At 53.8% G+C, this 27553-nt stretch overlaps 10 protein-coding genes across 10 annotated transcripts; 4 read left to right on the forward strand and 6 right to left on the reverse strand.

The window, feature by feature from the left end:
• Positions 1-4806: 4806 nt before the first annotated feature.
• Positions 4807-5634, reverse strand: PHYSODRAFT_373402 (hypothetical protein; the record flags this gene model as incomplete). The annotated part of the gene is made up of 1 exon (XM_009517940.1): positions 4807-5634. A coding segment is annotated over one exon (828 nt), but the record flags the coding sequence as incomplete, so codon positions are not given.
• Positions 5635-5697: 63 nt separating this feature from the next.
• On the reverse strand, positions 5698-8700 carry PHYSODRAFT_471956 (hypothetical protein; the record flags this gene model as incomplete). The annotated part of the gene is made up of 2 exons (XM_009517941.1): positions 5698-6504; positions 8230-8700. Coding segments are annotated over 2 exons (1278 nt in total), but the record flags the coding sequence as incomplete, so codon positions are not given.
• A 1574-nt stretch (positions 8701-10274) lies between these two features.
• On the forward strand, positions 10275-11022 carry PHYSODRAFT_552550 (hypothetical protein; the record flags this gene model as incomplete). Its single annotated transcript, XM_009517942.1, has 2 exons — positions 10275-10882; positions 10947-11022. 2 exons carry the CDS (start codon positions 10275-10277, stop codon positions 11020-11022), a joined length of 684 nt encoding a protein of 227 aa, XP_009516237.1.
• A 170-nt stretch (positions 11023-11192) lies between these two features.
• On the forward strand, positions 11193-12326 carry PHYSODRAFT_472103 (hypothetical protein; the record flags this gene model as incomplete). Its single annotated transcript, XM_009517943.1, has 1 exon — positions 11193-12326. The coding sequence occupies one exon, from the start codon at positions 11193-11195 to the stop codon at positions 12324-12326; it is 1134 nt and encodes a 377-aa protein (XP_009516238.1).
• Positions 12327-12617: 291 nt separating this feature from the next.
• On the reverse strand, positions 12618-13127 carry PHYSODRAFT_322567 (hypothetical protein; the record flags this gene model as incomplete). Its single annotated transcript, XM_009517944.1, has 1 exon — positions 12618-13127. The coding sequence occupies one exon, from the start codon at positions 13125-13127 to the stop codon at positions 12618-12620; it is 510 nt and encodes a 169-aa protein (XP_009516239.1).
• Positions 13128-13409: 282 nt separating this feature from the next.
• PHYSODRAFT_262251 (hypothetical protein) lies at positions 13410-14153 on the reverse strand (the record flags this gene model as incomplete). The annotated part of the gene is made up of 1 exon (XM_009517945.1): positions 13410-14153. The coding sequence occupies one exon, from the start codon at positions 14151-14153 to the stop codon at positions 13410-13412; it is 744 nt and encodes a 247-aa protein (XP_009516240.1).
• A 4341-nt stretch (positions 14154-18494) lies between these two features.
• PHYSODRAFT_471665 (hypothetical protein) lies at positions 18495-19376 on the reverse strand (the record flags this gene model as incomplete). The annotated part of the gene is made up of 1 exon (XM_009517946.1): positions 18495-19376. A coding segment is annotated over one exon (882 nt), but the record flags the coding sequence as incomplete, so codon positions are not given.
• A 2554-nt stretch (positions 19377-21930) lies between these two features.
• On the forward strand, positions 21931-23874 carry PHYSODRAFT_322569 (hypothetical protein; the record flags this gene model as incomplete). The annotated part of the gene is made up of 7 exons (XM_009517947.1): positions 21931-21958; positions 22014-22540; positions 22636-22737; positions 22826-22897; positions 22971-23120; positions 23193-23294; positions 23536-23874. 7 exons carry the CDS (start codon positions 21931-21933, stop codon positions 23872-23874), a joined length of 1320 nt encoding a protein of 439 aa, XP_009516242.1.
• Positions 23875-24013: 139 nt separating this feature from the next.
• Positions 24014-25454, reverse strand: PHYSODRAFT_322570 (hypothetical protein; the record flags this gene model as incomplete). Its single annotated transcript, XM_009517948.1, has 6 exons — positions 24014-24086; positions 24172-24293; positions 24366-24707; positions 24776-24919; positions 24989-25153; positions 25449-25454. 6 exons carry the CDS (start codon positions 25452-25454, stop codon positions 24014-24016), a joined length of 852 nt encoding a protein of 283 aa, XP_009516243.1.
• Positions 25455-25854: 400 nt separating this feature from the next.
• PHYSODRAFT_552553 (hypothetical protein) lies at positions 25855-27450 on the forward strand (the record flags this gene model as incomplete). Its single annotated transcript, XM_009517949.1, has 1 exon — positions 25855-27450. One exon carries the CDS (start codon positions 25855-25857, stop codon positions 27448-27450), a length of 1596 nt encoding a protein of 531 aa, XP_009516244.1.
• Between the last annotated feature and the right edge of the window lie 103 nt (positions 27451-27553).

The raw sequence follows: 27553 nt of genomic DNA on the forward strand, positions 1-27553 counted from the left end.
ATTCCAACTTGGAGCTCCGGAATCCAGGACGAAGGAGCGAATGGAGTATTTAGTTAGGTCGTTCGAGCGCTGGACGGGAACATGTGTTTACAGGTAGGCAAGATCGCATCACAGCACTAGCCGTGACCAGTGGAAATGGCGAATTTGATGCGAAGTCTCTCAAGAAAGATCAAAGAGGCTGATGTTCGTCTGCGTGAACAATTTGTGCGCACACCAACGGCTTGCTTCTGTTTGCACTTTCAAGACGAAGTGGTTCCGTCTCTAAAGCTCCCTTAAGTTCCGCTGATACGTAGGTCGCGTTCACAATTTGGCTACTGCAAGCTCGGGATAGATAGGCTATCTACATAAGTAGTTTACTTAACATACAGTGCATACATGTATCTTATTGATCAGTAGAAATTATCCTTGTTACAGGTTAGTGACTTCTCGATAAGCAAAAACCGTTCTGACTACGGAGCTAAGAGAGACGTAATGAATGGTGACGTCCAAGATTGAGATATCCGAAGCGCTGGGTGGTGCTTGAACAGCTCCCTCGGCGTTTGTTAAGAGAGCGCGCCTGCGTATAGCAAACACCCGAGGGTGGGCCGCGACAAAACGGTGCAGGCGTGATAAAGCGGGGAATTCGTGCAGACACTCTTGAAGACGCTGGCAGGTAGCATAACTTATTGCTGTTCAGAGCTACGTTGAACTCGATTGCTCTCGCACTCATCTTCCAGAAGCGTCATCATAGTTTCTAACTGTCTGCGGCATTTTAGTTTAATTTTTACCCGTGAATCAAAAACCTTAGGATACGAGCACATGTACTGCTTTGAGGTGGCTCGAATAGCATTAAGGAAGGAGGAAGTTATGAATTGGGAGGAGGACGTTATGAATTCTCATTTGTTGGTAAGAAATTTGTTCGTAAATATTGTTTCATAGTACGTTCTGCTGTGTAGGGGTACGGAATTCAATGCTGAGTCACAAGAAGAGCTCGCATAATACTCACAATCAGTTAAGGCGTGTGCCAGTAGATATTTTGCCAGTGACGACGAAATGAACTGGCTAGTTTTTTTGTTGTTGGATGGCCCGCGTTGGTTTCATGAAAGCGGCATGGGGGCAACTGTCGTCCTTTTGCGTGGGCTGAGGATCAAAACTAGCAATAGCTGTTTATGATGCTGCCTCCCCTGGCGCTTGGCACGTGCAACAAGAATTTCCAGCTTCAATTTACACGAAAACTTTAGTTCACGGGAGTCACCACGTTCTCTGCAATGCTGCTCGCGAGAAAAAAAAAGAATGGTCAACATGATTTACTGTTAACTTGATGAGTCATCAAGTCATCAATGATGACCACAAGAAGTAAATGGATTTAATAATGAGATCCCTAAGTTAGGGATTAGGGACCCTAACAACAGTGCAGCTCCGCACAATTTTGAAATGTTCTGTAAATCTAAAAAAAAACTAGACGCGTTGTTTGCATACGCTTGGTCTGTTGAGTATCCAATTGTTGCTTAGCAGCGGTAATTCGCTACTTTAGAACAGTGTTAACAACGCTGAATGCCCGGAAAGTTGATCGTGTTTTAAAGTTAATCTCTAGTCTCCCACGCCGTCTAATATTATGCGGGCTAGTCGTAGCTCACTTCGAGCAACTTCAAAATCTGTGCCAAAACTCTTGTGCATCTTAAGGTGCTCATTAATTGTGGCTCGTACATCAATTCTTAACGACATACTTGGGTATTCTACAGCCCGAGAATTTATTTCAACAAATGCGGACCTTTACGAAAGTGTGCGATATCTTTGTATAGCCTTTTGTAGCCAATGAGCAGCGCCACAGTAACTCCAAACCTGTTACGCTACATAACCGCTCGTGGTTTGAAAGCTGGAAGGATCTGACCACAAACCAGCGAAAGCGGTAATTTTGGTTCGGAAATCTGCGTAGTTTACGAGCAAACCAATTTCTTGCACGTTTCATGGTTTGGTGTGTTCAAGGTGTGGGAAACACTGCAAACCAACCTGTACGTAACGCTAGGTCACCCAAACTTGCTGGCTTAGCGCTGCAAATAGATGGAAGGAGTTCTAGGGGCGAATATCAGGCCCAATTGGGTGAGTTTCGATGCCAATGGCGACAAAGCGTAAAGAAAATATGCGGGGTTAATTAAGCTAAACCCAGTATAAAAGTCGAACCAGCTTCACGTTAAAACGACTCTCTCTTAGCGAATCTTTCAACCCGGAGTTGATCACAATTCTGTCATCCTTCCGTGCGTTTCCACGTTATCACACCAGAAAAACATCACTTCTGGGCGACCGGAAGCCACCCTGACGAAAAAAATACTTCGCGGACGGCGGGGGTAGCTGCAAACGCGAAAATCAACTCGGTTGTGTTTCGATCCAGCTCATTGAGGCAACGCGAGCTCGTGTGCGCTTCGAAATGCTGCCGCTGCGGTCCTGGCGACTTGGTGGTGTCATCACGCTGAGAAATGCGACCTTCGACTTCAAAGGCAGCTCCTCTTTGATAACCGGCAGCTTCTGGAGGTGATACGCCTTGAACAGCAACGCAACCGATACATTTTTATAGGCCATATCCACGACATCGACATACTCACCCTGCAGTTCCGTTTCAGCAGATCCAGCAGTGCTGCCATTCGGGGTATCAGTGCCACTCGTACAGTCTCTGTGGCGCGCAGTCGCCTCACCGAGCTAGCCAGTGGGAGCGCTGTCTCGCAGAAAAACATGATGAGATCGGTGACGTTTCAAAAGTACGCGCTGAATCCGGGTGCCCAGTAATCTGGTTCCGCAATCTGCTGTCGCGAACTTCAAACTGAGCTTCAATTGCAGGAGTACAGACAGATACCCCCTTCAATTGTGGGCAATTCGCAGCGATTCTTTCCAGCATGGACGTATGAAAGCTCGAAACGTGGATGGATAAATGCACCAGTGTAGACCCAATCAATCCCAAAAATCTGCAGAGCGCGTCGTCATCCGGGTCAGTCTTGAACATGATCATCAGTGATGATACTCCTGTCGTTGGAGCGGGCAAACCCTCGTCATGAACAAGACTAGATCGGCGAGTTTGGCACTTACCAAACCCAGGCGCCAGCTCATCAACCCACCCGTTTTCAGTTTCATCGCTCAGAAGCTTGACACCGCGAATCTCCCTGGAAACGGTAAAGGCCGCGTTATTCCCGAGATCTTCGTCCGTCTCCATGGGTTGTAATCGTACTCTTTTCTTTGGTTTGATGGAGTAGGTATTCCGTGTCTGCTGCAGGTGTGATAAGCCTAACAAGTCTTCTTCGGGATATTCTGATGTCATGACAACTCGCATCGCATCCACATCTTCTCCAGTAATAGTGAAATCTTGAAGAGTAAGTCTCCGAAGGCATGACAACCGCTGCGCTCGCTCAGAAAAGAATCCATAGCAAATCCACCCCCACCTCCACGTGGCAAGCTCCCTATTTTGATCAGTCGAGTCCGTTGAAATTGACAAGTGAGTAGTGGTCTGGTTCACGACTGCAGCGGAGCACGCGCGCTCAAAGGACCACCGAGAGGGATCGCAGAATATGTTGACTGAATCCAGCATAACTTGACTAGGAGCAGTCAATGTGCTGGCACGTGGGCCAGACATGACTCCCTCCATTCCCTTGCTGCTCATCCGCTGACCCGCCAAACAAACTCGTCAGCAACTTCCCAATGGACTTCCGCGCAGCTCCTCGCTTCGCTGGAGATACTAACGCATTGCCCAGCCCTTGCAAGATGCTTCGCCCCGAACAGTAAACAACATCACGAGCCATCGTCTCCACCAGCTCTGTCACCTCCGACCCAATTCCTACTTGTCTGAGGTCTGCCGCAATTGATTCCAAGACAAACGTCACTCTTGGAAGTCTTCTCCCCCCTCCCACCGGAGGCCGCGTCTGACCACGAAGATGACGAACCGCCTTGAGCACATTAACCAGGCCCCCTCCACTTCTTGCCAGGTCCGGATGGACTTTGATCGCCAGCGGAACTTCGATTTCGTGTGGAAAATCTCCTAGCTCCTGTTTTCCTTCCCAGATTTCGATGATTCTCTTCAACGCTGCGTTATATTTTGGGCTGGGGCTGTCATGTTGCTCCACCCCGCAGAAACATATCAAGTCGCCACCACAAATGTGCTTAGAACCCGTGTTATTGCCATAAACACCGCGCAACAAATTGTCAACGTCGTCTAGAGGGACAGCTCTCCCGTAGGGCAATTCCAGTTGAAAGCGGGCAGGGAGATCGTCAAACGTATCTCGAACTGTAACAAAGCGTCTAGTCAACACTCCGGTCTGCACCAGCAGTCTTCTCCAGTTAACATTGTCCACTAATGCCACGACGGAGAGCAGCTTCAGCGCTTCTCGGAGCTTGGGCCTCTGACACTTTATCTCTTCTTCTGCTTCTTCGTCCGACTGCCTGATGGAGGTTTTCCGCGGGGCACGGATTTTTAGCCCGTGATAATACTGGAAGGGAGGGTCCAAATTGAGTAGCGCCCACGTAGTCGCACCACGGCAGCATCAAGCTCCTGATCTCGGCCACATTGTCGTGCTCTAAACAGGAGGCGGCCGTTCTTCTATCCAAGGCAGGCAGGTCCGCGCGCAAGATCTCCTCCACGGCTACTGAATTAGGAAGTGAGACAAAAAGTTCTCTACTCTCGAAAGAAATCGACCCCCGTTCTCAACCTTATCTCGGTCAAGTCCTATCGAAATTGTAGGGATTGACTGCAAATTTGAGCTATACGTACACTGGGGACATTTTGTTTTTGAGAGAGTTTTCAACCAAAAACACCTATTCCGTAGCAACGAAGCCGCTGATGTAGGAGACAACCGCATCAATACTGATTCTGCTGCTGGGGTCAAAGCGGCACATGCGCTTGACGAGTTCCCACTCCCAGTCGTTCATCTCGACAGGTCGCGGTGGTAGTTCTCCTCTCTTCACTCGGTAACTGACAGCCGCGTCAAACATAGCGCCACCCCACGGGAATGCGCCAGTAAGAGCTTCCACCACACACATCCCGAAAGAGTAGACGTCCGCAGCAAGTGTAGGCTTTCCGCCCTCTAGAACGTCAGGTGCCTTCCAGCGAACCGCACCGAGAGCTCCATTATAAACGTCGTTAGACCCAGCAAACACGCTCAGCCCGAAACTCCCTACTTTCGTGACACCGCGGTCACAAACGAGAAAAACGATACATCTGAGATTACCGTGGATAACCCCGCGAGCGTGAAGATATTGTAATCCCACCGCTGCGTCCAATAGACATCGCCAACATTCCTGTCGACTTTTGTTATTCAAGTAACGTCGAAGATCTCCATTTGCAGCCAGCTCACTAACGTAAAATGGAGGCTTAACATGGCAAGCACCGTAAAGTGGAATAATGTTCGGGTGATCGAGCACAGACCAAATTTGAACTTGACGTCGAAACTGTTCCAGTACTTTCTCGTAGCCGGCGGTCAACGACTTCACGGCAACATCAGTGCCAGCCCAGCGTGCTTTCTGAAGACGACCAAACCCGCCGTTGCCTATAGTGTCCACAAGTTCCACTTGATATGCATGAAGAAACCACTCAGGCAGCTGGAGCTGCTTTTCACAACCATTAGGCAGCTTTTCTCGTCTTCGGAGAGCCATAAACCGCTGCAGGACTACTGCCTCAGTGTACCCGGTGTCCGGTTCCACAGAACTAGCCAACGAATCCGTTCCGGAGTAAAGCTGATACAACAAACAAACGACTGCACCGATTTCAATCCTGTCATTGGGATCGTATTGACACATGCGCTTCACCAGCCTTTCCTCGTCACGATTAAATTGATCCCATCTTGATGGCAGTGATTTTTCATTCACGACATGGTTTATCACCGAAGGATCAGGCATTCTCCCCCACGGAAAATCACCCGTCACTGCTTCCACGATGCACATTCCAAAGGAGTAGATGTCGGATGCAAAATTGGGCTTAAATCCGTTGATACATTCAGGCGCTCTCCATCGGATGGCACCGATACTTCCTGGTTTGTCGACAGGTGTAAGTACAGGTTTAGCAATCTCACTCAGCCCAAAATCGGCCAACTTCACGAAGTCGTTGTCGCAAACGAGAATATTATTGCCCTTGAGATCTCCATGCACGATCCCTCGCTCGTGTAAGTGATGCAAGCCCTGAGCGGCAGTGTACAGTGCGCCCCAAATTTCTTCTCTGGCCTTTCCTTTCAGAAACGATGGCAGCGTACCGTTGAGTGCTCGTTCGCACACAAACACAGGCTGTTTATCCTGCTCCTGACACGCACCATACAACTTAATTACGTTTGCATGATTCAACGAGAACCATAGCTCGACTTCGTGCCGGAATTGCTGGCGGTTTCTGGTTTCATGTTGGTTTGTTAAGACTTTCTTCACCACAACATCCGTATCCAACCACTTTCCCCAGTATGCCGCACCAAAAGATCCATGAGCAATGCACTTGATTATCTGCACTTCGTTAGTCGGAAGGAGCCACCGAGGGCTGCTGTGCTTGTCATCAGTGGTATCATACTCTGCTGCCTCATCATCTTCGGGGACGGTTTCCATCATTTCTCGGGATCGCAACCGAGCCTGCTTTCTGGAATACTCCTGCCACTGATGAACCGCGCAACGACTGCTCAAGCAGCCCGAATTCCAGATTAATTCGTCGAGCAAATGGTGCATACTCTCATTTCGGTCAGCAACGGTAAGAGCGACGCTTGTCATCGTGATGGAGTTGTCGCCGCACTCGATATTCTCAAGTCGACGCGAGACTTGAATGTGGTAGCTCTGGACTAGTCCGACAAAGTCATCAACTACAGAAGCCAAAAGTGGTTCTGTCGAGTTCTCGAACTGCGCGTAAATATCCTTAAGCCGATCGACTACGCGTCTATTATCGTCAAGACATTGACCGTCCATTTCATCCAGCTCGTCTTCGATGTCGGCAAGCACCTCCTTTAGCTTCCGCCCCGACGACGAGCAGAGGACTTCATTCAAATTGTTCAGTACCGCTGGCGGCGCCTGTGTCACGGATGTGCCAGGATCTTCCCGTGCTTGTGCCAACCCATTCATCTGAGAAATAAATTGTGCTATCTCAGTTACACTTTTAACTGACGTCACGCTGCACAAACTGCACAGAAAGTTCCATTCATCGTCCGCCATCAACTTAGCAACCTTCACTGTATCAGCTGAAATCTCACCAGTTGCAGCACCAAACTCCGCTCGCGCCGGCCAGTCGCGCTCCCGCATGACCCGGAGCCATTCGTTGCTGAGCTCTTGTGAATATTGCCAATTAGGTGAGTCGGCCTCGGATGAATTGCGTGCAGCTTCCAGATACTTAAGGACTATTATCTGAAACCCAATGAGACCGAAAGCTAATGCGTTGGAGGCGGCAAATTGGGTACTGTCCAGGTCATCGATAGTGTGACGCACTAGACTGATACCACGGAGCACTCGTTTGCCATCCCACGTAACACGGAAATCCGCCAACGACAAGGACATATAGGCAAGTCCTCGACTCAGAATGTAATGCAATCCTTTCGCGTAATCAAGCAACAGTCTCCACACGTCCTTGGTTTCGAAGGAGAACTTCACGTTGAACGCCACGGTTTCTTCGAGAATAGCAAAAGGGGTACAGCCGACATGATACGCACCGTAGAATTTGCAAACGTTTGGATGATTGAGCTGTTCACAGATTTCTATCTGCTTCACACAAGATGCTTCATCTCCGGAGAGCACACATCGCTCTGCAAAGGACCACTGACTCTCTGACACAGCGAACCAACTCGGGAGTGATACGATCTCGCCCTTTAACTTCTGCTCCAGCTTCATGAACAGCGACATCGTAATTTTGCGCTCACCTGAGTCAAGTGTGCTTGCGTATTTGTCGCGAGAGTACAGCAACACCGTGTACAGCTCGCGGGTTTGACAGTCATCACCCATTTCCAACGTAAGCCTTCCTTTATCCGACAGCAATTCCTCGTAAATCAGTTTGCGCTGGTTTCGTTCGCCTTGAAACGCTTGGAGCCACTCCAATTTCGCGGACGTTAACTCCAGAATACCAACCGCTGCCTCAATCGCACGGCGGATGACACCAACGATGTAACCATTGTGGGCCCATCGCATTAGCAGGCGTGGCTCAGAATTGTACGTGCCAAGCTTCCTTTCCACGTCACGACGCAAGAAATTTAGCGCTACAGCATTCTTCGTGTACCGTTCTTTTTTTCGCAACGCCTCTAGAAATTGGGAGCCCAAGACATCGCTTCCCTCATCAGTTGCTTTATGAGTCTCGACCACATCTCCTTCGAACTCTTGAGCGCTCATATTCTCCCAAGCCGCTGCAATTTCTTCTTGCTGTTGCCCGGTCTCCTCCTGTCGTAGCAGATGTCTCCACTGATGAAGGCGCGGTGTATTTAGAAGGTCCGGAGCTTCATTCATTAAGCGATCGAGGTCATGGTGAAACCTGTACACACCATTCGACCCTATCGCATCAAGCGAATCAACCGATAGCGACGAAGCTATAGAATATGCATCGGAGTCCACTTCCGATAGAAGATATCTGTTGAAGCGGTCCAGAATTGCACCAAATTCCTCAATCAAGAAAAGTGGTACCGACGTGCGGGTATTGTTAAGCTGCTGGAAAATGTTCATCAGCCGATCGGACACTGGGCGATACAACGACGCATCGCCCGCGTCCTCGTCACACAGCTGCTCCGTAAGCTCCAACATCTCCGAAATGGCTTCATTCACACGAGCAGCGCTCTCCTCTCTCACTGACACCGTAACCGTCTCTTCTTCAACTTCCAAAGAATTCCGTTCTTCTAGTGTGATGAGATTTCTAATCCTCCACACCACCCCAGCCATGGATGGACGATTAGCCGAATTGGCGGAGCACATCGACGAAATCAGTTCCCACTCCGGATCAGTTAGGTAGCCGGGTTTCAGTGCCGGTAGCACTTCGCCCGCTAGGTCTCGGCCATCTCCACGTCCTCGTCGAAACATGTCCAAAATGGCCAGGCCAAATGCCTTTACATTAGCGGCTCTATCGAGATCCCCATCGTGTTCATCTCCTCCACTTCGCATGAGTCCCATGCCACTCACCACAAACTTCCCTTCCGACTCAAGCCGAACAAACGTAATACTTGATAGGCGAACCCTCGCTCGTGAACATACCCAATACCAGCCGCGAAACCCAGCACATCTCTCCATGAAAAATGGTCTGTTGAAACGGCAGTGCATGTGTGTGCTTCCTGAATCACAAACGCCTCCCCAACGTGACACGCCCCATACAGCCTCAGCACATTTGGGTGGCGCAGCGTGTTCCAGATCGAAACCTGGCGTGAAAAGTCTCCCTCTCCAATCTCCGTCACCACCGTCTTCACTGCGTCGGGCCACAAACTCGTCGTGGTCGCGAACCAGCGGGGGATGGACCCCACCACCACGCCCGAACGACGGACAATGCGCGAGTACACCTCTACAATCACATCCGTCTCCCTCTCAGTCAGCACGGCCCCGTAGATCTCCACATCATTCTTCATCAACGTCAGAATCTCCAGCTGCTCCTTCTCGTCCCCCGCCTCCTGCATCAACTTGGCGTCGTCACTCAGCAACGGCTCGTAGATCTCCTCCATCCGTCGCGCTCTCTCCTCTGCGAGGGTCCGTCTCGACAGCGCCAACCTGCTCACGTGCTCTCTCTCCTCCCCCTCCCCCTCCCCCTCCTCTTCCTTCTCGTCAGTGTCACCCCCCGACTCGTGCTCGGGCAGAGCCTCTGTCGCCGTCCTCGTCGCCTGCAGCAGTACCGTCACCACTCGACCTGTGTCCGCCAACTTGGCCAGCAGTCGGGGCTCGCGCTCGTATTCCACCAATTGACGGGCGACTTGCCGCCCACAGAACGCGACGACGGACGCGTCGAGAGCGTTGGGAGCCTCACGGGCAGCTTCCCGCAGCGTTGCAACGAGGGCGTCGCCGATGGCGTCGGGTGTCGCCACAGTTCCATGGCGAGACGAGTGCCATCGACTCTCTTCGGGCACGAGCGGGTCCACGCGGACCCCCCACGTGCCGCTCATGGTTTCGCTTCCTCCACCTCCTCAGATACTGGCGGGGAGCGACGAGGGGGGGGGTATCAGTTCTAATGATTTGTACCCATCTCTTGTTGAAGCGGAAGAGCCAATCGCAGCGCAGCGGCAGCGCAATTTAATGGAGTACAAGATTTTCTGTCACATTCTCAACTATCCAGCTAAAAATCCAGTTCCCACCCTGAAATTCCCTTTTTCCCGCTAATCAAAAAGTTGTCAAACCTCAAAATGAGCTCCTCGGACAACAATGACAATGACAGCGCACCGGCCCCTCCACCGCTGCATGTTGCGGTCTGGGAGGGGGACGTCGAGCGCGTGCGCCGCCTCCTGGACGCTGCATGCCCCGAGGGCGAGGAGGCCCGCGACTCGCTCAAGGCCGAGGCGCTCAGGAGCCTCCTGGAGCTCAAGGACGCGCGCGGGAATTCCGCGCTGCACTTGGCCGTGCGCGTGGTGCAGCCCACGCAGCGCGCTATCGTCAAGCTGCTGCTGGGCCGAGACGCCAGCGTGGGCTCTCGCAATGCCGACGGCTGGAGCTGCGCGCACGACGCCGCGCTGTGCGACGACGAGTTCATGCTGGCCCAGGTCTACCTCCGAGGCGAGAAGCAGCTCATCCAGTCGCTGGAGTCGGCCCAGGGCACGTTCACGCAGGCGCTGGAGAAGCTGCCGGACTTTGCAGCCGAGATCTTCATCGAGGCCCACTCGTGGGTGCCCATGGTGTCGAGTGTGCTGCCCTCGGACACGATCCGGATCTGGAAACGCGGCTCTCAGCTGCGCATCGACTCGGCGTTGAAAGGGCTGGACGGGGTCAAGTGGAAGAAAGGACCCATGTCCCATGTGTATCTTGGTCGGGAAGGTGGCGAGCGAGCGGGTCACGCCGTGGTGATGGACCATGAGAGTAAGGCGTTCTACGATGTACTGGGCGCCATGCACAACTCGTCCGTGGGGAACATGGACTTGGCGCTGCACGTGTCGTTGACCACGGCCATGTCGTCCTCCAGTATGGATGCTACGAAGTTGGAGTTTGTCAAGCAGAGGGATGTGAAAGCGCAGGGAAAGAGAGACGAGAGCAGGATTCTGGAAGATGATGAGAACAAGAAGAGCAGGAGCAAACAGCGCAGGTGTCCGTGGCCCGGAACGACGTACAAGATGCAGAACTTCTCCATGGAGGCACAGTTCCGGCCAGTTGTGAACCCAGACCGCAAGCTGAAGCAGCTCCCGACGGGCAAGGACACTCCGTTTGAAGAGGTCCAGCAGTTTGTGGATCATTTGCACTCGTCGGTGCCCCACGGGAAAGACAAGAAGAACTCCAAGAAAGAGAAGAAGAGCAGCTCAAGTCTCAGTAGTAGTGGTGATGCAAAAGATGACAGTGCTGCACGAACTCTGCGAATCGAAAAGGGCCGGAAGGTCGAGATGCACTTGGATGTGATTGCAGGTGACACCATTCGATGGGAATTCATATCACGGAGTAGCGACTTTTGCTTTGTGGCGACGTACTTCCACGAAGTCCAGCAGCAGCCAGTGTGCCGTACCGACGGCGTCAAGAACATGGCGATTGCTGGCGCTTTTGAGATCGAGTTCAACGGCAGCTTTGTGCTGATGTGGCAGAACACACAGAAAGGTTTTACAATCGACAGGAACGGGATCAAGATCACGTACGATGTCGTGCACACTCGCGCTGCTGTTGACGAACCTCCTGTAAATGCGACTTTTGCTGCAGCTGGACACGGTGGAACTCCACAAGTAACTTTACCCGAGACACAAGAAGGTTGTGATGAGCCAGAGACTATTGCTGGTCCGAACGGCGCTGTCAGGCTCACGGATGACCAGAAGTGTGAAGTGTTTCGTCAGCCGGACCATATTCGGAACCCAATCACTACAACAACAGCATTTGTTGACTACTTCAAACTCACAGACGTGTCCAACAAACCTGAGAAGTCTGCCACCTCCACTGAGAAGAAAAAGTCGTCGTTCTTCAAGATGTTCGATGATAAAAAGCACCAGCAAGCATCGACGGCGTCGACGTCAAGGAGGAGTGGAAGCATTACGACCAATGGAGTGAAAAACACTTTCCGCAGTCTGACACTGTTGCCCACAACACGGCGAGTGCGGAAGGACTTCGAGGCCAAAGTGGTCATGACCGAAAACTTCCCGTTCCAGCTTCGCGACTTCCTGCCAGTCATCCAGTTCATCTCCACTACGGGCGACCACGTCAAGAACCTCGAAGAGTTTTTCCAGATGGTACGTATCGTGGGCGATCCTTCGCTTGTGTTGTGTATGTAAAGCAAAGTTTAGTGGTGGCTGACAATTCTTGTGTGTTAACGAACCGTAGAAACTCCCGCCAGGCTTTCCCGTCAAGTTCGAACTGCCCATGATGTTCACGATCCGAGTCGCGTACACGTTCCAGAAGATCACGTTGAACCCGCAGCTGGACCCGAAGATGTTTGAGATCCCCAGCGACTACCACGAGGTGTTCACGCTGGATGAAGTGCGGTCATAACAAATAGATTTCATAGATAAAATAATTAGATTTTACTTCAGGATTATATCATTCCTGCGGGTGCGTAGTGTGCTCTACTTGTGCTCTAGCTGGCGTCCCGTTTGGTGAAATTCCTCGTAGGGGTCGTGGTCTTCTAGCAGCAGGTCGTCCATTGCTTGTTCGCCCTCTTGATCGTCCTTGATATCGGCGGACTCATCAGCTGCAAGAATGGCGTCTCCAAAGTACGGGGAGTCGTTGTCACCATCAAACACTCTGCCCCCGGTAGAAGTATCAATCGCGCTGCCTCGGAACATCGGGCAGGGACCCCGCATCTTCAGCACCCAGACCGACAGATCCACCGACGAGTACAGCGCTGCAGATCCAACACCCGCCAGCACCAACATGCTCAGTGCAACGACGACCTTGGTCCGCAGTGCTCGACGCTGCTCCAGATGCTTGTGCAGGATCGTGGACTCGGACAGCGGCGAGCAGGACGGCGCCTTCTTGGTCGGCGACTCGTGACACTCGTAGTTGGCCTCCTCCAAGGACGCGAAGAACTCCTCGTCCATATCGCGATACGCGCTCGAGTTCTTTCCTCGACCCATGGTGACACAACACGGCCGCGTCTGTTGGCTGGAGAATGCCGCACTGATCAAGATAGAGATCGCCTCCTCTTCTTCAACAAGTAGAAACGCCGCCAGAATTGGATTGATTTCTGCGCTCAGATCACCAGGCACTGCCCCGAATTAGCCAAACGGTTGTTGGTCCGTTGCACAGACAGTAGAAGAAGGCCGTCCATTCATGGAAAAGGATTTCGCGGTAAACATTCTACAGCTCCACTGTGATTTCATTAGTCATCAGTGCCCTTCTTGTGCGGTAAACATTTTCTACAGCGCCGTCTTTTCCTCTTCCAGGAACGGCTGGTCGGTGTATCCCGTCTCGCCTGGCGCGTAGAATGTCTTTGGGTTGTACGGATTCAACGGCGCGTCGATCTCCGGACGCTTGACCAGGTCCGGGTTCGAGATGAAGTAGCGGCCGAACGCCACCATGTCGGCGTCGCCGCTGTCCACGGCCTGGATGGCCGACGCGCGGTCGTAGCCCGAGGCCGTCGGCATCACGCCGTCGTAGATCTCGCGGAAGGTGCGCACCATGGATCCGTCCGTCGGCGCGTTCGGGTTCTCGTGCAACTCGAACGCGCGCGGCTCGATGAGGTGGACGTAGGCCAGGTGGTAGTCGTTCAGCCTCTTGAGCACGTGGCCGTACATGCCGACGGGGTCGGACTCGAACTGGCCGAAGCTCATGCCGTACGGGGCCAGTCGGATGCCCACGCGACTCGAGTCCACGACCTCCAGGATCGCGTCCAGAGCCTCGAACAGCAAGCGCGCGCGGTTCTCCACCGACCCGCCGTACTTGTCGGTGCGGTCGTTGATGCCGTCCTGCAGGAACTGCTCAATGAGGTATCCATTGGCGCAGTGCAACTCGACACCATCGAAACCTGCGGCCAGGGCGTTCTCTGCCGCCTTCTTGTAGTCCTCCACAATGAGCGGGATCTCGTGGGTCTCGAGTGCGCGCGGGGGGACGTACGACTTACGTCCTCCACTGGTGGGCACACGACCAGCCGACACGTCCATCTTGGCACTGGAGGACACCGGCAGCTCTCCGTTCGGCTGGAGCTGCGGGTTACTCAGACGGCCAGTGTGCCACAACTGGAGGAACATGTATCCATCCTTGTCCTTGACCGTCTCAGTCACTTGCTTCCAGCCGGCGACCTGATCATTGTTGAAAATGCCGGGGGTGCCAGGGTAACCGCGCGCCCTTGGTGGCGCGCTGGCCGTAGTACTTGGCCGTGATCTCGGGCGGCACGCCTTCGTCGCCGTGCTTGAAGCGGGTCAGCGGGGCGATCACCACGCGGTGCTGTAGCGTCAACTGGTTCGTCTTGCCACCCAACGTGATGGGAGTGAATAGCTTGGAAACTTGAGACGACGATACCATTGGGTCAACTTGAGCTTCCTTGGTCGGGACTTGATGCGTGGCGAGCAGATTCGATTGTGGGAGAATGGTTTAGCAGATTCACATTAGCGGCCGACAGGAAGGCTCTATCCATAGGTCCCGAAGTGATTACGTCGATGTGTTTAGCTGACGTCAGCTTTAGGTCCATTCTCATTGAGAATTTCTCAACCGGCTCATCATGAGCCGCATGCGTCGAAATACGGGTGTATGATTGGCTTACTAAAAAGACGCTCATGCGTCGGGGAGCAAAACAAAGACGCTCATGCGTCGAATTCGACGCATGCGGCCAAGTTGCCGCACAACGAGGGTGGGGGACGCATGAGGACACACCAATCAGAGCGCTATTCGATCCATAATCTATTGTGTCTTTCGGTCATTTTGCCGAGTCCTGCGTAGGACTTTGGAGGTCAGTTAATCTGAGGTTGGCGGTCTCTAAATCTGAGATGCAAATCTCGGACGAGTCCGATGAGCGGTCTCCCGGAGTCTTCCGTTCAATGGACTCCGGTTGGAGTCCAAGCCAAGCAAGCTTTGTTTAGGGAAGCAAGCAATGCCGGAACCCGCGAAGGCGAAGGGCGAAGACTGGAGTGTTTAACGTATCGACTGCATCGTGTTTCCCTAAGTTTATTCTGCGTTTGACATACGCCGTATTGAGTCAGCTCGTATGAAAGTCCTGCCACAAGACTTGGCAGAAGTCCTTCGTAAGACCTCAAACCCCGAATGCCATGAAAATGGGCGACATTCGGGCTTTCGGCTGTTTGTAGGACCTGCGCAAGTGCTTCCATCGGACTAGCAATTCTTGGTCCTAATTCCCTACGACGGACCTGCTAATCTGCTCCGATAACCTAGCCCCATCTTAGTAGGTAGCTGTTTTACACGTCCGATTCGCCAAAACAACTGAAAAGCACAATATATCTACGAGCAATAGCGACTACGAGTTCAAACTTATTAGGCACTCCAGCTTAACGAGCTTTCAAGCATAGTTATTAGCATTGTCTGCAGTTAAACAGTAGCCAAACGACCGCAATGCTATAAACCAGGTATGAAAGCTCAAATAGCTGGCTCTAGTTGTCTGCATGGGGTACATTTTATAGATTCAGGGCTTGTTTGGTAGCTGAGAATGGAGTACTAGTAATCCCTTCTCTACTTGAGTTGTTTTGTGTCGCTCACGCTTACACGTAGGGGACGTCAGCACAAAGAGATGGCTACTCAACGTTGCCTCTCTATATAAGAATGCATGGCATTTCCGGACGCGTTGTAGTAGCCATGCCTCAGCAACACGTTTACTCCGATCTACGAGTTTTAGTAGTGCGAAGCGCAGTGGGGTTATCTTGGACTGAAGCCCCATTCAGTCCGGACAACATGCACTGCGTCTGCTTATTCATTAGCTTGCGAGTGTGAAAATGTATTAGCGTTTCGTGACTAACAAGAGATAATTATCAGCCCAATATAGGCATTGTATGCACTATAGATCGTGCTTGAGAGCTAATGTTTCGGTGGTGTATTCGCTGCACCCTGACTAGACAGCAGCGGCCACCTGGACGTACATGCATAGCTATTGGCAACAGAAGTGATTCGGCTGCAGTGGCCGTCCAGCAGCCTACGCAGGTGGGTGTTGTTAAGCATTCGAGACTCTCGATCGAGAGAGACATTACTCATTGAGTGATGGCAAGTAGCACATATCCACAGTTACACGTGATGATGTTCGGTTATTAAGCGCTCCAACGTGTACCCTCAGGCTCGAGCAAGATCGTCGAGGGTTTGCTTAGGCATAGGACGCATACACTAGTGTGTGTGATCCGTGTAACGTTAAGCTATTAAAGCTAAGTCAACGGTGGCCATTGAAATGAAATGAGACGTGAGTGCATATTAAAAAAAATCGTCGATTTACCGCATATTGTAAAACTTCCGGCGAAAGGCTGACGCGGCTAGCTGAAAGGAAGGCGCTGCAGGAGAATTAGGCTTGCAAATTGACAGCAATACCTAAGTTACGAGGAAACGCGTTGCAGTGACGTGCTTGGGCTACTCAATGAGTTGATTGCCACATACTTGATAAATTATAGTAGGACCACTTAAATTCGTAGTACTTTGCTGACACAGAAAACATTTCCCTGTGGAAGGAGAGAAGCGTAGCGTTTTCGGATCGGTGGCCCCTAACGAGATGCTTACTGCCTTTCAATTTGTTTTTTTTTTACTGATTTTGTGAGTTCGTCTGGCACTGTTGCTAGATGTATCACTACGCCTGTTGCCTAAGTACCTACCAGCATTGCCGCTCGGGGCTTTACTATGGGGCTCCAAACAGTAACGAATTTGCGCCCGCCCCCGAAGCGGCAAGCGGCTCCGTTCATCATTTCGTCTTGCCCTCGATTTGTCTCGCTCCAATACTGGGGCCAAGTGAAATCATCCGGTTGCGACCCTTCGGGCGTTAGAAGTGAACTCCTGCAAACTTTGCGCTAATGCATTTGGAGAGGCCGATAACGTCTTGCGACTATCGAAAGAACTCGGTAACTCGGTAACTTTAACAAAAGCTCCGTAAACTTTCCGCTCGAATACAAATTCTCGCGGGGGCTGATGACAAAGTTAGTGAGTTTTTGTCGACAAAGTGAGTGAGTGGGTCTCGCGTTTTGACAAAGTTGATGAGTGCAGCCCCCTCTTTCCAAAACTATAATTGGAAATTTTGTCCGGCGGGAAAGTCCGGGACTTTCAGGCCAGGACAAGCCCATTCCCCAATATTCGTATGACAATGTGGGTCACATCTGTATTTGCGTCAGACAGCGTGTCTGCCATTTTCCGAAGTCTTGATTCGCTTCCCTATTTAATTGTGTGGCTACACTAGCAAATCGTGATTCGCACCGAATCCGTTAGATAAGTTGTCGAACCAGGATTCACACGACCATGATGGGTAGCAAACCAATTTCCTGTGCGCGCTCAAGCGTTCCTACTCGGACTTGCATACCCCAACAAGGCATGCCTCGCGTTCAAGAGCATTTTTAAGGCAGTGTAGCAACAAGGACAGTAATGTAGTAGTATTACAGAGCGTGCGATTGGCGGCACGCCACCCGCACACGAGATATTATAATGCTTATGATACGTTGCGCGCAGAGGTGGCAGTGGAATAAATGCTGCAGGCACTCTACAGCGACTTGGCCGTGTGCATGCAGGCCTGCAAGACTGGTGCCTTCGAGTTGCCTGTGAACAAAATGTAATAGACTCTCCCAAGTAATCACAGGCGTTTATTTAACTAAAGATTCCTGAAAAGCCATGGACTACTGTACAATCGACGACTTTTACCGCCGGTAATCTACTGTTGGTGCGTGTGTTAGTTCGAGAGGCCCAAGTGGGCCCCCACTGTATTCCAGGCAATAGAGTACATGAGGTAGTTGGGCTCAAGTAGGGACAGATCTGCAGCTTGTCGAAGCCTAGCAATGCGTCTTTGCATGGGTTACGCGGTTAGTGCCGCATTTGCTGAGTCTACTTAGCGATACATGTAGGAGCAATTGGGCGGACAGTTGAGCTGGGCTACAGTAGCACTCACCATGAAGGGCTAAGCTCACAGCCAAGTCTTACTGCATAGTAGTGGAAACGACTTGTTTGGCTGCAATTAATGGCCACGCAACGGCGAGACTGTGTGCGTATTGAGGCAAGAACTCGACCGCTTCAGTGCCAACTACGCACTGCTAGTTGCACTTCGTAGTTGGTACTGTAGGGCAACTGCGGCGACTAAAGCGGTCAAGTGCTACCTCTATCCTATCCAACGTCATCAATATCCTATCGAACATCATACGAATTTTCACGTCTGACGATTGTTTAACCATTTCCTCCTTCGACCATCACCTTGAGTGGGGCAAGTAGACTTGATTAGCTCGATGAGCTAGGCTCGTTGGATCCCCCCTCGAGTACTGCGGAACTTGGTTCGTGGTGCTCCCATGTCGAGGCCTTGATCATGCTACTTGCTGTGTCGCGAATCATACCGGGTTGTCATCGCGTGTAGACTGTGAAACCCACCTGCCCATTAGCCGAATAACCAGGTCACTTTTACCTGCGGCTAGTAGAGCGCAGGCCCCTCCGATCCGAAGTGAATGGGCCGAATAATCCTTTGGGGATAGCCCCAAGCTTCTTGCCGCCGCCTTGGTGAGGTTGGCCACCTTTGACCTCTTGATCGTTGCCTTCCTTGATACGGATGTAAGAAGTGGACCCAGGGTCTTGTTCTCCGTTATCCACTGAGCTCGTATCCGCATGCATTCTTGCGCGGCTTCCACCGGGCACAGTGTCGAGTTGTTTGATCGATAGTGCCGAATAGTGCTGCCTTGGCCGATTCGATCGCCCTTGTGCGATTCGAATATGATTTCGACGGAGTCCACTTGGGTAGACTCTGAGCCTACATGTTGACCTTGCTTGTTCCTGAGTATCACATTCTGGGCCTTGACACAGTGGACTCTTTCAAATCCTGTCGACATGTCGGGTTTGACCGGGCCCCATAGCTCTGAGCTTCTGTCGAGGAAGAAGAACCCAAGTACGACGGAGCTCCACAACAACCTGGCTTGCGGGTCCTCATGAGCTACGAGCTCCCGCATCTTGAGCAACATCGGTGTAGTAACTGGCTGCTTCTGGTCCACATGACTGTTGGTACGCTTGTATCCTTGAGCGACGTGCTCAAATTCCGGATCATGGTAATCGAGCTTAGCGTTCCGAACTGCCTTGTGTGCGAATGCCACCGCTGCCATCTTTCCGTCAAATGTTTGGTACTTATTCCCTGTCCTGGACTTGTTGTGACCTTCTGACGCACACAGCCCGGCGAATAATCCAACCATCCTGGCTTGCTGAGCCCTGGGCAGGTCGTCGATCCACACCAGGAAGCCGAAGTCATTGCAGAACGTCTCCCAGTGTTTGAAGTTCTTGCTGTATCGCCCGAGGGTTCCCCTGGATACGGACGCTTCCTTGAGTTGCTTGGTCTTCTGCTCGATTCTTCTGTGTCTCTCTGTGAGGAAGAATACCTGTTAGTTCGGGCGTGTACATCACACCTTGTGGTCTGCTCCATGCTTCTCCGGAACGTGTAAGTTCCAAGGGGAAGGCGGTACTGGGCTTGGCTGAGGGCGCACTGGCGTAGGAGATCCTGGCCTGCCTCAGAGTCACAGCTCATTCTCTCCACGGTTCGGGTTATCCACCGACTGGGGCTGTGAACCGTGATGTGGCGCCAGGCGTCCTGTCGTTGAAGTCTTGGACCCCAAGTTTGTACCGCTCTCGACATCGCTAGGGCGACACTGGAGACGTCAACCGCACGGTCGGCATGAATGAACACGACCCTTTCCCTGAGACGCATGCTCGTGAGTACCAGTGCCTTGGGTTCGCTCTCCAGTAGCCAAATGTCATCGGTTTTAACCTCCCTTTCGAATAGTTCCATGGGAACACCCGCAAACTCGTTCTGGAAGACCAGGTCGTTCCACCAGACAAGATCCTTCCGCAGGAATTCTGTCATCGGTACTCCCATCTTGTGTCGTCGGCGACAATCCGTCTGCACGGCTACCAAACGTTGAATGAACGGCTTGGTAATGGGAATGAAGCTGATCACGTGTCTGAGTACCCCCACGATACTGTCCAGCTGCTTAAGGGAAAACTGCTTCTTCTGGAGGGCGCCCGCGAGGGTTGAGTGCACCTTGTCGATTTTACTCTGAGGAACAGCGATCAGCTGGGATATCCCAGTCAATGCCGACTGCGTGGAAACGTCGCGACCAGGTCTTGAACTTGCCTTCGTGCCAGCCGGCGGAGCCGAACACAAGTTTGATACCGTCTCTGATACGTTTCTCTGCCTTCTGAAGGCGGTCACCGATGTCCACTTCAATGAGGATGATGTCGTCGACCCATTGGAAGACCCAGAATGGTTCCAGGAACCCCAAGATTCGTGATGCCTCTGTGCGTTGGTAGTGTCTGACAGCTTTACCAAACACCGCAAAGAATCCGGGAGACGATGTCCAGCCGAACACGGCCATACCAGACACTATGCCATCCGATGACCGTGGTAGTTTTCCCCCAAACGCCGACGCGTGATCTGCGTGTACTGGGACATGGTGAAAGGCGTCGGCGATGTCAGCGACCATGGCGTAGATGGCAAAGCCCGGGAACCGACGACGCAGGTCGCGCACACGGAGAGCAATAGCGTCGAAGGGGTCCAAAGTCGCGTCTGGCGAGGCCGAGGAGTTGGTCTGATCGTTGACAGATACACCAGGCGGCGCCGAGAGGTTATAAATGATGCGTCCGTCGAGGTGGAGAGGTTTATCCTATTTCGGAACGAGCGCGAAGGCGCTCGAGTGAAACTCCGGGTCCTGAATCAGCGTGGTGATTGTAGCGATGAGGCACCGGCCCTTGTAGTAGTCCACGAGAAGCTTGTCCGTCACAATCCGCGCACCGTCTTCGGCACCCGCGTAGTTGTTTGGGACCGGCCGAGCCCCGCGGCGATGTTGTGTACTAATCCATGGTTGCACGATACCCTCCTCAGCGATGGCACACAGCAGTTGTAACTGAGGGTACGTCGAAAGGTGGTCCCGATAGAGCCAGGGCCGTAGAGCCTTGTTAGGCCGAGGGTCCAATGAGGTCTGACCCCGAAAGAGCTTGAGTGTGCCTGCAATCCCAAATCGATCGTCGGCAATGAGGGCATTCAGGATGCCGAGATCCACGGATGGAACCAGGGCCAGGATCCAGGAACGCTGTTTGCATTGGGAAGGAGGCACCAACGAGGTGCGCCGCCTCCTGGAGGCCTCGAAATACTGCCGCTGGAACGCATCCGGGTCTACCCTCGATGATACAAGAACGTTTGACGTTCGTGTCGAATTCTGAATCCAACAATCGCGCGACCGTGTGAACCTGGTCAGGGGCGGCAGGATTGGCCGTGGCCGGATAGTGCGGACGATCTGCACGGTTCGATACGAAGCGAGACCGGATGAGGTGGGTCACCAATGCAAGCTCTTGAAGTACGAGAAACCAGTTAGCCGTAGCATGGGCCCGCAGGTCCACGCCCTCATCAAGGGAAGCCTGGAATGGAAGAAGCACAGCCGGGCTCAGAGCCATATTCGAAGGAGCTGTCGTCGGCCAGCAGGAATCGCAATGCGTACAATTGACAGCCGATGGGGCCGTGTCCATGACCCAGTTACACAAAGCGTCAGCCGCAATGTTGTACCCGCGTCGCACATGCCGCAAATAAAGGAGGGACAAGCCCGCCCCCATGATCGGATTGCGGCTATGAGCGGACGGAGATGGGCCGCCTTGCAGGCCGCCTGCATCAAGGCTTGTTGGATGATCAACTTGGAGCCGCCAAACACATGGATACGTCGGCCGGGGAGGTTGTCCCGAACCCAACGTAGACACGCCAAGTGGCCCTGGGCCTCCATCGAATTGTTTGACTCCGCAATGGCGAATGATCGCGCCTCCCAGCGGAGTAGTTGATACTCGGAACTCCAAACGCAGCAGGTGTAGGCTTCGACGTTCCGTAGGCCGACACCCACCGTCGAACTACGCGAAGAAGTTGGATGCGTGGGTGGGTGAGGTGTCAGACACCAAAGACTCGGGTAATCGGGTATTCAGCCTGACGGGGTCGGCAACCCCAAGTACCGAAGCTGTGGGCGAGTCAGACACGCTAAAAGTACCCGAACAGGTGCCCTGCGCCATTGTAGGCGATACGGTTGTCACGGATGGCGGCGCGTCAGGTGCCGGACCGGTCGACGCCGTGGTCGCCGCTGGATTTGTGCACGACACGAGAACATCTGACGTCGCTATCGTCGATGGGCAGGGGCCCGGCGCAAAAGTGTCGGACACGTTAGACGTCGCTGGCGGGGTGACTGGCACCGTGGCATCAGATGCTGGAACCGCCGATGATGGCACCCCAGGGACAAGGACGACGTGCTCTGAAGCCATCGCTGGGTTGCTTGGTGGACGGATATCTGATATCGCCGGAGTAGGCATCGAGCCATGTACTGACGCTAGTGGGATGTCAGACGCAACATCGTTCACGGACGGAAAGGTAAGCGGCAAAGTTCAATTATCAATGGATAATGTTGCTATGCAAACACCACCGTCCCCGCATCCTCACGCATGCTGTGGGTGCTCACTCTTGAGCGCGCCATGGCGTTGAACCACCCACTGCAAAACGTCTGGTGGGAGTCTGTGGAGCGAATGGGTGTGGGAACACCTGGGGAACGCCCAGTCCTTGGCTACCTGGTAGCGGATACAGAGCGGGGACTCGTTGACCACTGGGATTGGCTGCGAATGACCGTCAGAATGACCGAAGGCTGGTCAGACCGGCTAGTCGGCTGGGACTGTCGACGATTCTTGGAACGAGGCTGCGCCGGGCGCTGGGAATCACGTGATCCGCTTTGAGGTCCTCTGAGGACGACTGCGTCGTTGAGCACCCGTGTCACGTACTGCTGATAGGCTGGGGAATCGCGGCTGAGAACACGTCGCGCACGGGGCTCCAGATCCCGGCTCGGTACACGGTGAAGAATATCATCAAAGAGATCGCCAAATACTGCCTGGAACAAGTTGCACATGGCGTTGATCACTTGCGGAGGCGCCGTGTGTGGGACGTTGTTGACAGCGTCGCCGTGAACAGTTCGGAACACCCTAGCCACATCGGTGGGATACCATTCCGCCGCGGCATCGTGGATGACGTATAGTACGTGGTGGAGCTGATCCGCTCGGCGAATCTGGGCAAGAGGAGCTGGGTCAGGCCCACGCCATTAGGTGTCGTCATGGATGACAGCTCTGCCCTGGGCAAAGTTGAAGGGATCATCAGAGGATAAAAGTGGTCAATGGGTCGCCCCCCAAAGTTGATCGCGTACAGCATCTTGATGGTCACCTTGGTGACGTTGTAACGGTTTCGAAAACGCTCCCGTTGAAGCATGGATCAGACACTGTCCTGGGGTGTCATAGCACGAAAACGATCGAAGGATTCCGTACCCGAGGGCCCCACGTGGGCTACATCATGGACTCGGGCCCCGTTCTCCGTTGGCCAAAAAGCACTGGCCCCAGTTGGGCGGCAACCTGTCGGAGAGCGACCGCGTAATCGCGATCGGCGTTGCTCTGAGCACCGGTTGGGAGACCGAGACCGGGAGCGACGATGCATACGGCGGTGGCGGCTCCGAGATCGAGATCGACTACGGAAGCGCCGGTCAGGCGCTCGGCACGGCGAGCGTGAGTGCGAGCGCGAACGCGAATGCGAGCGCGAACGTGAGCGCGATCGCGAGGTTCGAGAGCGAGACGGCCTCCGACTGGATCGGGATCGTAAACGATTGTAGCCACGCGGGCGGTGGTCACCAGCACGCTGAGCACAAAGGCCCTCGCGGGACGACGGGTTGAGACGCTGTGCCGAAGTATCCCCGTGGTGCCGTGGGATCATCGAAGCGGGTGCCCGTAGTAACCTCAGTAGCAGCGGGTGCAGGCTGTGGCTGTGCAGGACGCTGGAGCACGGCCGACGTGAGCTAGGACAACTATCGGATCATAGCTTGCGTGGCTTCCATAGATGCCCTCTGCTGCTCGAGTAAAACACGAACAAGCGGATTGTCCGGTTGCTGAAACGTCGAGTTTGTATTGGGACCGGGTCCTGGACCCGCGCTCAAATGATCAGAACTCGGATCCGCATCTGATGAAACCGACTCACTCGGCCTGGCCAAGAGGGAGAGCTCGTCAATCGGGGTCAGCCGCGTCTCGTCCGATGTCAACAGAGGGAGGACTGGCGGTGGGAGGCTCTCCTGGTCGACGTCCATTTCAGGAAGGCGCTTGGCGTCCAGAACGAAATTTGTCACCGTAGTCGAAGCCCCCCCCTTCCCCCGTGGAGAAATGAACGCGACCCGGCCGGCGCAAAGGTCCGACACAGTAGAGGGAAAAGCTGCGGCAATATGCTGCATAACCGTCGATGCATCATTATTACTGAGCGCAGGAATACTATTCCACAGGTTCGTAAACTCGCCAGGCGAGGTAGGTTGAGGTCGCCGGTGACGGAATCCGAGCACGTATTCGGCGCAGCTGATGTGGTTGACGCGCACGTCGTCCAAAGGGACCACCACGATCTGCCGGGCTTCACTCACGAAGTGCCGAATGGCCACGTAGCAGATGAACCCGGAGCCAGGCTCCAGGAGAACGTCAATCTCATCCACCAGCACGAGCGAAGAGGCAGGTGAGTACGCCACCACCTGCCCACACAGGGAGCCTGCGGCGACTTGACGCACAAACTTGGTGTCGCAGCTGGGGGATGCCACACCCGCACGAAGCGAAAGAGGGACAGCAGGGGTCGTTCCAGCAGCTCGCCCGAGAGGTCGCGGCTTGGGAGCGTCAGCCTCCAGTGAGGGATCCAGAACTGCACGTCCACGTGCTCCTGCAGCGCGCGTGGAGGCTCGTCACGGCACTGTGCATGCCTCAAAAAAGTGAGAGTCGCTCGCTAGGCGGGCCGGCGGAGGCCGTCATCCTCAGCAACAAACGGTCCGCGGTCAGTCGGTTGAAGCAGCTTGGTCTCCCTCGACAGCGTCGCGTAGACCGGGCCATCCCAGTTGCCTGCCAGCTCGTCTGGCGCCTCAAGGCGAACAGTCCGTCCCCCGAGCGCAGGGTCCTGCGACACACGCTTGGGAGGATGGGCTCGGGTCTGTGCGAGACGACGGAAAAAATGTTTCTCTCGGTGGCAACCTGGTTGCTTTGGGCTCTGAGCTCGTCTTGGCGTCGGCAGAGGCGGAGCCAGCCTTAAAAAAATGGGAGGGGGGCATAGATTTTTTTAAAAGTAAAATCCACAACCTACATTTCGATTCTTCTTTTTGTCATCCCTTTAAACTTTTCGAGGACCGAGTCTTTGTCGATGCTGTTTGTAAGATCACGCTCGATAGCCAAAACCATCAGCTTGCTTCATCCACCAGAACAGAAAAATATCCATCTGCAATCTCGACCTCCATAATATGCTTTCGAACAACATCAGCCGCACATTTGATCAGTTCACGTTGAATTTGGGGCGATGTATACACAGCGTTTTCCCCAGCTAAGGACATTGCGCGAGAAAACGATGGCGCGTGCTGTGCCATGAACTGAACAATCTCAAGAAATTGCCTTTATTTTGTGACGTATCCTGTGCATAGTAAAAAAAAACGTTAGTCCAGTGTTGTCATTTCTTACATAAAAATTAAACCGCTCGTATACCTTTTCGTCGCTGCCCCGAAATGCAATTTCCTGTTTTGCTCGGTTCAGCCACTCGCTCCTCTTCGTACTTAACCGACCACATTCCGTCTAAGAATCATTTCGACACAGAACCGCCCACTTCCGCGTTTGCGCCCGAGCAGATCACGTTCGATTCCGCCGATGTCGCCTCTGACGCCGCAGCCGCTGGGCACGTCGCTACCGCCGCAGGACACGCACGCCATATCCGTGTCCATGCCGGACTGGAAGCACGTCGTGGGCTACGAGGAGGGTAAGCCGGAGGTGTTGGGCGCCATGGCCTGCGGCTACCCGCGCTTCTTCCGCCACCCGCTGGTGGTGGCGCTCACCGCCCAAGTGCAGACTCAGCTGTTCCCCGAGGATGACGAGGACGCGTGGGAGCTCATGCCGGTACCGACCTCCGCCGCAGCCGAGCGCCTGCGACACTTCCTAGTGGCCAGCCATTCCGGTGTCGAAAACGCTGTCAAAAACGACGAGGTCTCGGTGCACCTTGTCAAAAACGCCGTGCACGTCGTGCGCTTCCCGCGCCGCCTCGGCAAGACGGCGTCGCAGTTCTGGCAGCACTCGGGGGAGATCGTGTCCTCGCGCCACGCCGAGCGGCTGCTGCAGCTGCTCAAGGGCGATGACGATGTCGAAATTCCGGCGTTGGGACACACGGACAGCCACTTGGCGCTTCGAAAGCGCGTCGCGGGGCTCTACTTGCCCTCTGCTGACCCGTCCAAAGTGGCTCTGTACCCCACGGGCATGGGGGCCATCTTCGCCACGGTGAGGCTGCTGCAGAAGTTCCGTGGCCCGGACTACAAGAGCATCTTGGTGGGCTTCCCGTACGTCGACACGCTCAAGATCCTGAGCAGGAAGGAGTGGTGCGCGCGTGGCGTGCACTTCTTCCCGACGTGCGGGGAGAAGGAGATGCAGGAGGTGGAGGCTATCGTGGCCAAGGAGAAGGCGCTTGGCATCTGGGCCGAGTTCCCGGGCAACCCGCTGCTGTCCATGCCCGACTTGAAGCGACTGGCCAAGTGTGCCCACGACAATGGTACTGTGTTGGTGGTGGACGACACTATGGGGTCGTACAACGTGAACACGATGAAGCACGGCTGCGCCGACCTGGTGGTCACGAGTCTGTCGAAGATTTTCGGCGGCACGGGCAACGTCATGGGGGGCAGTGTGGTGCTGAACCCAGACAGCCCCAAGTTCGAGGAGCTGGAGGCCATTTTCGACCCTGAAGGAGACTCGTTTGCGGTGGAGGACGATGTGAAGGAGCTGCTGGAGCAGTCGAAGGACCTGGCGCAACGTCTCGCGAAGACCAACGCGACCACTGCTGAGATTGTGGACAGACTGCTGAAGCACCCACTTGTGAAGGAAGTGTACTACCCCACGCAGGGCGACGCCAAGAACCTGTACGATCCGTTCCTGAACCCGTCCGAGGACAAGGACAAGCCTCGTTATGGGCCGGTGTTCTCGATCCTGCTGCAGGGCGGACTCGAGCCGGCCACGGCATTCTACAACGCCTTGACGAGTGCCAAGGGCCCGAGCCTCGGCACCAACTTCACGCTTAGCTGCCCGTACACGTTGCTTGCTCACTATGGGGAACTGGATTTCGTGGAGTCTTGTGGTGTCGACCGCTACCTGATTCGCATTTCGATCGGCCAGGAGGACATTGAGGTGATCTGGGCCGACTTTGAGCAGGCCTTCGCCGCTGCCAGCGCCTTCATCGCGCTGGAGTCGTCAGCCTCCAAGTAAGCAGACCGCAAGTAGATTGCGAGACGTAGAAGGCTTTGCGCCGAGCGAAACAATTGCTGTCGCTGGTGCCTCTACTGCCAAAAGCAGCAAGATGCACTACCGA

This window comes from Phytophthora sojae (genome assembly GCF_000149755.1).
Source record: "Phytophthora sojae unplaced genomic scaffold PHYSOscaffold_1, whole genome shotgun sequence".
NCBI classification, from domain to species: domain Eukaryota; phylum Oomycota; class Peronosporomycetes; order Peronosporales; family Peronosporaceae; genus Phytophthora; species Phytophthora sojae.